The sequence below is a fragment of the Grammomys surdaster genome, unplaced genomic scaffold (assembly GCF_004785775.1).
Source record: "Grammomys surdaster isolate TR1022 unplaced genomic scaffold, NIH_TR_1.0 136, whole genome shotgun sequence".
In the NCBI taxonomy this organism is placed as follows: domain Eukaryota; kingdom Metazoa; phylum Chordata; class Mammalia; order Rodentia; family Muridae; genus Grammomys; species Grammomys surdaster.
The window spans coordinates 2,670,475-2,682,053 of record NW_021604594.1 but is presented as its reverse complement, the minus strand read 5'-3'; the positions used below and the strand labels follow the sequence as shown (position 1 = coordinate 2,682,053).

Below are 11,579 nucleotides of genomic sequence, written 5' to 3'. Positions count from 1 at the left end.
AAGGAAGGAAGGAAGGAAGGAAGGAAGGAAGGAAGGAAGGAAGGAAGGAAGAGAAAGAGAGAAAGAGAGAAAGAAAAGAAATAGATTCATATAATCCAAAGAATTTTGCTGTCAATTCAGCTAATGGGAATTAAATAGAATTCTATTAACGAAACAAGACAGTGTGTACAAAATTTACACTGACTCAAGAACATCAACATAGGATGATCATTTCATCTGAGAATTTGTAATCATTGAGATTTTCTAGAGAAATAAAACCTAAAACATACATGTTATAGTGTGTGTGTGTGTGTGTGTGTGTGTGTATCTGTGTGTGTGTGTGTATCTGTGTGTGTATCTGTGTGTGTGTGTGTGTGTGTGTGTGTGTGTGTGTGTGTAAGAAGTAGGAAGAGGAGATAGACAATAGACAGATAATAGGCAGATACAAAGACAGACAGATAGATTATGAGATTTTTGCCCTTAATTAATAAATTAGCATATAATTTTAGAGCTTCTTTTCTTTTCTCAAGTATGATAATCAATGGGGTCTATTATTGCCATGTCCTTTACATGGCTTCAGGAGCTTACACCTGACTTCCAATTTTGAAATACAAATACAGACAAAGACACAGAAAAGAAAATCTGGGGATGGTCTAGATGTGACTCTCTGATGGAGAAACCACAGTACCTCAGAAGCTCAGAATGTTCATTATATGTATTTGAACAGAGAGACAGGGTTATTATATACAACTGAATAAGAAGGAGGTCATTATATATGGATAAACAAGAAGGCAGGATCTGTGGTGTAGAGCCAAATCAATCTTAGTAAGATCACTCTATGTATGAAAGGAAACTTCAGGCTGTACATATCCAGGGGTAGAGCTATGACAGACTGTTGATTTTTCAGCCACCCTATGTAGATCTTGTCTGTTGGACCCACAAACTGATGACCTGAAAGAATGGGCAGACTGTATTTTAATTCTTCCAACAATCGTACTTCAGTTGCAGAGTACATTTATACATGAAAATTATAAAACAATGCAATGATCCAAGGAAGATTGTTTGAATTCAAAACTATGCAAATAAAGGTCATTAAACACATACTAAGTATTAATAGAGCAGCTCCTTTCCAAACTTTCTCAGGATAGACAAAACAGAATAGCCTGACACATATTATACCTGATATCTGGGAAAGCACAAAAGCAAGGTAGAAGGAGATACCCAGATTCAGGGTTCACTGACAAGACAGGGTTCTATAGCTATAATCTGAAGTTCAACAAGAACAAACATGTCTTATAAATATTTGTCCCAGGGTTCATGAAATCACATCCAAGTACAATCCAGGGAACAAACTGAACCTGTGTTAAAAGACCCTGTGCCTTTTTTCCTGGAACCTATCTCAGTTTCCCGAGGCATTGTTCACCATGGGTCATTCTTTTGGCTGTGTTGCAACAATAGACAGTTTTAAAAACAATACTATCAAAACTAAATATTGGCCAGAAAGAAGACTTTGCCATTTCTTATCTGAAAATGGACTTGACTCCTGTAGGATGGAGGACAGAAGACCTTGCAATTTCTTTATGAGTTTGCACTTGAGATAATGATGCCATCTCAAACATACACTTTCACTCAGGAGTTCTTATACTCAGGTCCTCCTCTGTTCCCACACATTGTTTGACATTTGATCCACTGGTAAGATTCACAGCCATAAGTATCCTCCTGGAATGTCTCAGAATGCAACAGTGATCTGCTAAGAAATAAATCATAATTGCATCACATGCCCTATGTTCACATTTTCTCTTCAGAAAGTTGACCCTCTTCTTTCATTGTCCTCATGAACAAGTTTCCCAGGAGCATCAATGCTACCAACAGATTTTGTATAAATCAAACCTGTAAACAAATGAATGTGGTCTGTATTTTGTCCTGACTGTATTCTGGCTGTTCTGTTTACTTCAAGTTGTTTCTTCTTTATTTATGGAATATCTCTATAGTTTATTTCTCACCTCCTAACAATCTTTGCTCTAATGTTTCTATGGTAATAAACATTCTCATTGTTAAAATATCATAGGTTTATTCCTAATTAGTCATACCTTATACAACAATGTTGATTGGCAATGGAATCTTTGACATATTTCTCGCTGATCAAAGTCATGAAGTAGATTCAGAGATGAAATTTAAATCAATGAAGAGTCATCCCTGTTGACTCTGAAGATATTGACAAAAGACAATTTGTATAAAGGTTATAGAAGGCTCCAGTTGCTTAAAATGGCTTTCTGTTTTCTAGAAAAAAAATCTAGCCCTATTTTTCTAGTCCTATAGAATTTGGATGGACATGAATCTTATCAATTAATTTGTAGAACTCTAAAAAATTTTTTTTCTCAGCTATATTTCCAGATAAAAGCAATTTGACTACCAAAGTGGCAGGCCTACTAACAACTAGGAAGTGTGAACTATTTCAAAGTGTCGAGTTTATACTAAAATCAAAGTTTTAATATAACAGTAAATTTCCTAATCACTGTGTTTGAAATAGCTCCTCTTCTATCCATATCCCTGCAACCCTTTCTTTCACCCACATCAAGTAACCTTTCAAAATCTACTATACACTATTAGTAATATTTGTATATGGTCCAACATCTGTCTTTGACCATAATAAAAATATGAAAAGTCAATCTTTCATTGTCACAGATATATAAAATGTGCTAAGAATAATCCTTGAGAAATCAAAGATATTTAAATAAATGTAAATGAATACCTATAACACAGCTACCTCGGGTTCTGATTTCTACTCAATCATGTTTCAATGGGAATGATTCTGCACAATCCATCTAGTTTGCTTAGTTTCAGTTTCCTCACTTCCAGACTTAACAATAAAGCTTTGTAAACATGGGCATTTACTGTAAGAATCAACAAGATAATGTTTCCTTAATGAATTTTAGGAAGAAATACAAAAGATACAATGTTTGTAAAAGTGATTCAATCTTTGCATTAAGTATCAAAATATAGCATCATTGACTGTCAAATTAAAAACTTGGAGAAATACTACTTAACAACAGATAAAGTACAAACTTGAATGTGTGATTGAAAGTGTGCAGTAAATAATATAAATTTCTTTGTAGCTGTTTGGAAACTATTAAAACCTTTTTAAAAAGAAGTGCTTGATGAATTTGATTATAACACTTGTGCTTTATCTATGATGGACATGAGTTTAAAGTATGCATTAAATGTTTAATAAAGTTTTGCTTGCAGTTTTCAAAAAATGTTGTTAGTAAAATAATATGAGAAAACTTTAAGTCTTAACATAATTTAAAATTTTCTCTTCTTGTTTGTAACTCAGCCCTTCTGTCACTGGAATAATCATTTTTCTATCTGTTAATGGAATTTAAGCTTACTAGTTCAATCCCCTTTCATGACACATATTTTATTAATTATAGATGCATACATGTTTATGTATATTTATTAAAACTCTTTATTATGTATATAAAACTAATAATTTAGGAAAGATTTTATTTAAAGAACTAAAAATCTCTGTCTTACTTACTTGATGTTTAGAACCTAATATTTCACTTCTAAGAACTAGTAATGACCAAGACTATTGATTTCTAAAATTGAGTAAAACACTGTCATTGACCTATTATATTCTGACTTTATATCCAAAACAAGTTAATGAATCTTGTAATGTATAGTTACCTTTGTTAATCATTTGGACATGATTTTGTCAAATCTTCTGTGACAAATTTGTATAGTCGACATTAATGACATGGTTCAACTGAAGTCTATATATAATACTTCAAGAGCTCATTATGAAGAAATAAATTATTGCTAATGATAAAACTCATAATGTTTATGCTAACTAAATAATATAAAGAATATAACACAAAAATAAAGTGTAGAAAGGTTATATAAATGTGTACATCTACCGACAATATGCACTTAAAAAATTATAAGAAGTCACTTGAACATGATTATGTGTGTATCTACAAAGTAGGTGAAGTTACATAAGTCTGTGACCAACAAGAGTTTAACATTAGTTCAATTAATTAGTCAATACTTGTATGAGATATGTATAGAAATTTCCTGATTTGAATACTATAAGCAATTCACCTACCAATTTAATAAATATTTATCGAGTAGCTCTTTTGTGTATAAGGCATTTTTTCTAAGCTTATAGTATGGGTCAGTGAACATGCATACATCATATATTGAAATTTTATTCAATACCATTATAAAATATGTACATTTCAAGTTTTGTTCTAGAATTCTCCTCTCAAAATACAATTCATCACAATTTTAACACATCATAAACTACTGACAAAATACTATTTCAATCATTTTTAAAACTACACATTATCTCCATAAGAAACCAGAGTTAAAATAACTGAGGGTGGACCCCTTTGATATTTCTTCAGTCTCATCATACTTTTGGCTACATATTGCTTCTCTTCTAGTGTGCTAGTATTTTTTTTCTGGCTTTCACCCTGAAAGAATCTCCTTCACTACAGATAAAAACAACAATGTTCAACACAATAATTTCCCAAACAAAATTAACACTTCATCTAAAGACCTCGATTTAAGAAAGGTTCCTGGCCTTTGACATACAGATATTTTTTAAATCAGTTCAGTAGTAATCATTTGCCTCCGGTTTTATGGCATCACATTCTAGTATAGAGCACACTCAAATCAAAGAGGTTTTATTTTATAACCAAAATCCATAAATGTATTGAATTTGTTTGAAGCTTGGGGGCTTAAAAAACTGTGTAGTGCATCTTCTAAATTAAGGAAAGATACTTAGAAGACAATAATCAATAAGGAGAGAAGAAAGATTGCAATTTCAATATACCTAAGGCACAGATGCAATTTTCAGAGTGATATAATTTCATGGTTGGACATTTTTTCTAAAAAGTAAAGTGAAAGAATATATTTAAGTTAGAAACAGTTTTTGATTGGCGCTATGTATTCCTTTGATGAAGTCAATGTATTGAGAAGTCCCTGCAACAATATACCTTTAAAGTTGTTCTCAACAAAGATACTATTAATTATTTCCGTATTTTTTAATAGAGGCTCAAAGAACTGAAGCAGAGAGAATTTGCTCGAAATGTAGCATCTAAATCCAGGAAGGATGAAAGAAAACAGGAAAAGGCACTCCAACGTCTTCACAAGCTGGCCGAGCTAAGAAAGGAAACTGTGTGGTGAGTGTATAATGAAATGTTAACTTTTCTTAAAATACACTCAGAAAATAGCTGCGGGAGTTAGAAATAAAGGGCATAAACCTATTTATTTCAGTACAGAGAAAAAGGCATATATGTTTTCAAGGCCTTCTGTAGAAGTAAAGAGTAATTTGAATTTCATGCAAATACCTGTTTAATGCACATTTCACAAAAACTCCAAAATTACCGTGTAATCTCAGCTTATAAAAGTATATTTTGCATCAGTCGAGGCCTGTATCTAAGCCATCTTAATTGAAAGCTGTTCCATTTCTTCATGAAATTCAAACCATTTGATTGAAGACGCAAGCAAAGCTCTATCTCCTGACTCTTGGCAAAAAAAAAAAAAAAGCATTTTTGAGAAAATCTTATTTTATTTTTTTTTAATGATAATTTGGAGAACATTTCTTTGAAATTACTTTTAAATTTGAAAAACGAGGTCAGGAAGATACTGCCACTTCTGAAGCAGTTCAAAATTAGTTTCTCTGTGAATAAGCTATAGCTGGACTGTTAGAAGTTCACAGCTCTTAAACTTTGACCCGCTTCTCACGGTGAGCAGCTGTTAGATGTGAACAGAGTTATAATTCAGACCTCACAAGCCCAGCCAGGGCAAAGCTATTAAAAGAAATCTCTTTGGAAAGTGCCCTTATTTCTCTCAACAAATGAAGTCTCTCCTGTTACTGTCTATAACAAAGATTTTGTGCTAAATTAATTTCATATTGAATATTGTCATGGAGTATTTTGACTTACAAATTTTTTTAAGAAATCCAAATTTAAATTTTAAAATGATATGAAGGATTTTCTTAAATCCTATGTGGAACTGTTTAAAGAAACAGTTGCTCAGCTATAGTAATGAGATCTGTTTACTGTCGTGGAATCAGATGCAGAGTTGATGTAAATCAAAGCTATATAGAATCTTGGGAACTAATTACTTCACAATAAAATGTTCTATAAGTAGAATTGTCATGTAACTTATGATATACTAAGAAAGATGCATTTATAATATATAAATGATCTCTAATACTTCATTAAAGCTTTTAATAGACAATATGTCTCATGGACACAAATTCTCATTTTGTACATGTTATTCAGAAGCAATACAGGAAAGACAATTATACACTGTTTCAATGACTTTAGAAATCAGCTATAGTATATGGCCATTTCAAATTTCTTTAAAACAAACCCTTACAATGGAATGAAATTCCTCTTAAGATAATCCTTAATATTAAAATAAAGTTTAAAGATTTCCTATAATATACATAGGTCAAACTCTTTTTTAAATAAGAACTCAGCCTGTATGATATATTGCCAAATACAGTTGGAATATAATTCATATTTTAGGTCAATAGTATTCTATTATAAAGGACTATATTTTATAACATAACTTACAAATTTAGAGTAACTACAAAATACTAGCTTTTCTAGCTAACTTAGTTGACAGACAACTCTTGGTGGAAGTGATTTGATGAAATTTAGCTGAGATGAATCATTAAAAACATTTTGAGCCTTTCTAAAATCTTGATTAGGGTGATGTTTTTGTTTTTTATTTTGTTCTTTGATATCTGTTTTATGATATCAATGGTAAAATTTACTGGAAATTTAAAATACTTTTACTGTAGAATAGTTTACATGATTCCCCATGAAGAGGCCATTGGGTACAAAACATTGACTGGGAAAACAATGACTGAGAACATAAGGAGCTCCTGTATATTGTTGTTTACAACTCTAGACAACATTCCTAGACAGTAAGTCTAGGTTACCTCAACAATAGCAACCAAAAAAAAACAAAAAAGAAACCCCACAAAAATGTTGCTAAAATACTGGGAATGGTAACTTCACCCTATGAAATAACTTTATAACACACATTTAAATTTCAACCATAGAGTCATGATAGAGGTTGGATTTTGAAACACATGGCTCCATTAATAATCAGGTCTCCATTAATAATGAAGAAGGAAAAATTCTCATTTTTCTTGCTGAACTAGCTCCTACTGAGAGACTTGGGAACCAGGATAATCATTGCCTTCTGCTCTGTACCAACTACTATCTCCAACAGGAGCCAATGAACACTTCCAATCCAATGAGTGCACAAATTATCCTGGTTAAACTAAACAGGGCACCAAAAAAACCAAAAAACTAGGATCCCCAAGAAAGGGACTTTTAGAGATTGTGAGGAGCAGGGGTTTGATGTGAACAGGAAGAACATTTGGAAAGAAGTGGTAAATAAAGTGATCAGAATACATGATCTACATGTATAAAAGTAACAGTCAACAAAATCAATTAATGCAAATTTGAAAACTTCCAAAAAACATTTAACTATATATCTGAGAAATAAGTCGTATAATAGGTTTTTATTCAACTTGCTTTCTAACTTATATTTTTTCCACCCTTTGTAGTGCTCCTGGAAGTGGCCCCATGTTCAAGTCAACGACTGTTACTGTGAGAGAAAATCTCAATGAAGTTTCCCAAAGAGAGAGTGTAGATCCAGTTAACAACCAGCAAGATTTGACTCAAAGTGAAGAGAAGGTGAGAGATGTTGCTACAGCTCCAGCAGAAACAGAAACTGCAAGTAACTGCAGAGCAAATAATTGCCAGATTGGGGATCAAACACAGGCTGTCCACAGACACAGAATTGGCTTCTCCTTTGCATTTCCAAAGAAAGCCTCAATGAAGCTGGAATCCTCCTCTGCTGCAGCCTTCTCAGAATACAGTGATGAATCCTCTGTGGAGAAAGAATTCTGCAGGAAAACTAGATTTGTCCCTAGCACGTGTCATCTTCAACTATCGTCACCAACATGTGAGATTCTGAGTTCTGAGGAGAAAGCTAACTCTTCTCCTCCACCAGAGGTCATGTGTACTGACAAACCAACTCCTCAAACTGAAGAGGTGAAAATAACTACTAATGAAAACAACACACTATTAACTACTTCGTTTTGCCAGCTTCAACTCCCTGCATGCTCTGATGCAGATACTTGCCAAAATTCAGCACCATTTGAAGACCAACTATCAATAGAAGCTGTTATTATAAATGAAGATGGACCTGTGAGTAAAAGCAATCCAGACATCATAGAAAAGAATCCCACTGTGCCTAATGACTGCACATCAGCACAGACGACCACAGAGGAAAACATGATTAATGATGTGATCAAAACGGAAACCAGAAATAAAACTGGTCATGACCCACCTTCAAGTACTGCGGAAGAAAGCATAAGATTGACAAAAAGACCAGATGTATGTAAAAGACAGTGTGATCCATTTGTACCTGTGCTTAACAAATTTGGATCAACAGTGCTTCAATGGCCATCAGAAATGCTTGCTTACACAACTACAGAGCCATCAATATCTTATAGCTGCAATCCACTATGTTTTGATTTCAAGTCCACTAAACTAAACAACAATCGAGATAAAAATAAACTAACTTTAAATGGCCTTTGCTCTCAACAGAAGGAGGACTGTTGCAAAGGAGCAGATGCTGATTGCAATGACGAACCAATTGGAAGAGAAGCAAATGATGAAATTGACAGTACTAAAAATGATTACCCTCAAGTTACTACACTTTCCGCTGTCCACATTTTGACTAATGGTTGTGATTTAGAACGGAATGAGAATGTGGGTCAGAGGTATAAAAATATTTCCTGTAAAAACAGAAAAGCAAACAAATACAATTTTACTAGATGTCAAATTAAACGAGACACTCTAAATGAGAAATACAACAGAATCAAATTGAAGGAAACTCGTGAGCACTGGTTCCATAAAAGTAGAAGAAAGAAAAAGAGAAGAAAGTTATGTCGGTATCATCATGAGGACTCAACCAAAGAACCTGAAGGGTCCGACAAAACAGAAATGGACAGACAGTGCACTGATGAGGCCAGGAAGAATCCGCTAGAACCAGTTCTGGAAAGTCAGCCAAGGAGTCCAGAACGAATGTCAGACTTACATCAGCTGCCAGATGAAAGACCCAAGACAACACCTACACATTTAGACAAAAATGAAACAACATGGAACGCAACACTGAACACTGAATGCAACAATGATGCTCTTGGTTCTCAAAACCATGGAGGAAACAATGCAACAGTTGTAAATGAGCAAGCAAATCCACCAATGATATGTTCTATGAAGCAAAACTTAACATATATCGGAACTTACTGTTGTTGGAAAGCCAGAACATCAAGAAGTCAAGAGGATGATGGGTGCTTTGTTGCTCAAAGACATGTGAAAGGTCCAACTCAGAATCAGCCTGTTAAAAGAGGTTACAGTTCTCTCACAAATGATGCAGAAAGAATTCATCGGAAACGCAGACAACAATCATGTTCTTACTCCTCGGATGAAAGTTTAAATCAACAAAGTCATTTAGGAGAAGAATACTTGAGGCCACCAAGTGCTTCATTCACTTTCTGTCAGCCTAAGAAGAAACGAAGGAGAAAAAGAAGCAGACTCCACATTGGAGATAGAACTTCGAAAATAAAAGACAATTCAAATTATCCCATGAAACGTAGTTCTTCTTTGAGTCACTCAGTTGAGTTGGCAAAGGAAGGCATAAAAGAGGACATAAAACCACAAGAAAATATAAGTATCAAGAAGAACTCAGAAAACACAGAGCAAACAGAAGTCAAAGAGAAGTTCCATCCTTATAATCCACTTCCTCCTGAAACCAGTGTCAAAGATGAGCATTCAGTAACGGAGACTACTCCATGTGACTCATCGCAGGCTTCCAATGATCTTGCTACACCTGAGAATGTCACCAGGGACCCACCAAATGGCACGACTGACAATACCTTGCTTGAACACAATCAAAGAAGTCAGACTACAAACAATAACGTAAAGCAAATTCCTTTCAAGGTGCCTAATACTGAAAGGAACTTTAGACACTCACAGGCTAAATCATACATTTGTCGTTATGAGCTGGCCGAGACCATGCCACAGAGAAAGACAAACGAGACATCAACAGAGTGGCTATGTTATAATTCAGGAATCCTTAACACCCAACCACCATTACAGTTCAAGGAAGCACATGTCAGCGGCCATGCCTTTGTAACAACGGAACAAATCCTGGCTCCATTGGCTTTACCAGAGCAAGCTTTATTGATTCCACTAGAAAATCATGACAAGTTAAAACATCTACCATGTGAAGTCTACCAGCATATTATTCAGCCAAACATGCTAACCAACAAGGTCAAATTTACCTTTCCTCCTGCTCCCCTGCCTCCTCCCAACACTCCCGTGCAGCCTTTGCCTTTGCCGCGGCCCTTTTGTTCTACCTCTGTAACCACTATCCATCACACTGTTTTACAGCATCATGCTGCAGCCGCGGCTGCAGCAGCTGCAGCTGCAGCTGCAGGAACCTTCAAAGTGCTTCAGCCACACCAACAGTTCCTTCCCCAAGTTCCTGCTCTCACCAGAACATCTATACCTCAGATCTCTGTAGGGACTGTAGGACCTAGGCTTTGTCCTGGTGGTCAGCCAGCTTTGGTTGCTTCTCCTCAGATGCCAATCATCCCCGCATCCGTTCTTCACCCCAGCCACTTGGCTTTTCCACCCTTACCCCATGCACTTTTTCCTTCATTGCTTTCACCACATCCAACCGTCATTCCCCTCCAGCCCCTCTTCTAGTCACCACCATAAAGAAAAAAGAACATATATATGAGTAGGTATCTACATGCATAATTGGCTATTTAACTGACAGAATAAACTGGCCAAAGCTGGTCTTATTTCAAACCATTTACTGTAAGTGTAATGATGCTAATAAATTATTAAAGTTTCTGATATATAATATTATTAAAGCACTGACTAGTTTGAGAATCAATACAATATATGCTGTATATTAAAATGATGTCTTAAGAGTATGTATAATGTACATAAAATATATTTATAGTACTGTAATTTATGTTGTAAAGTATGCTCCTTGTTTTTTCTAATCTTTGTGTATTTGCACCTATTTAATGTTTAGACAAAGCTGATGATCCTATTTGTTTTGTACCATGTTCCTTGAAACTGTAAATTCAGTGAAATATATCTCTTGCAATAAATTTTTGTTAATTATTTAAGTAAATCAAACTTTGATGTTTAGGTGGTCTTCACTGATTGAGTAATATTGGAAATTGTGTTCTCTTTATGATTCTCTTCTACCCAGTGGTATCAAACAATCACCAAGAACCAAGTATCATCAGAGTTATGCCACATTTAAATGTTGTCATCCATCGCAGCAAATATAATATACAGTATAACTGTTGGTGTCTCCATTTCACACAACATTGCTTATATTGAGTCTTACTGCATTTCTTGGCCATGAATTTAGATAGTAACCAAGGAAATTTCTATTTAAGAAACATTAGAATTTGAAAATTCAATAGTTTAAAAATCACTCAGAATACATGTTATCACCCATAAGAGTACTAAACC

At 34.5% G+C, this 11,579-nt stretch overlaps 1 protein-coding gene across 1 annotated transcript in view; it reads left to right on the top strand.

Annotated features, from left to right (window-relative positions):
- Positions 1-11,234, top strand: part of Znf804a (zinc finger protein 804A) — a 195,628-nt gene extending 184,394 nt beyond the window's left edge. The window contains exons 3-4 of the mRNA XM_028763015.1: positions 5,035-5,165; positions 7,577-11,234. Coding sequence (XP_028618848.1) covers positions 5,035-5,165; positions 7,577-10,790 — 3,345 coding nt within the window. The 3' untranslated portion in view covers positions 10,791-11,234. The remainder of the gene's footprint in view (positions 1-5,034; positions 5,166-7,576) is intronic.
- Positions 11,235-11,579: the final 345 nt, after the last annotated feature.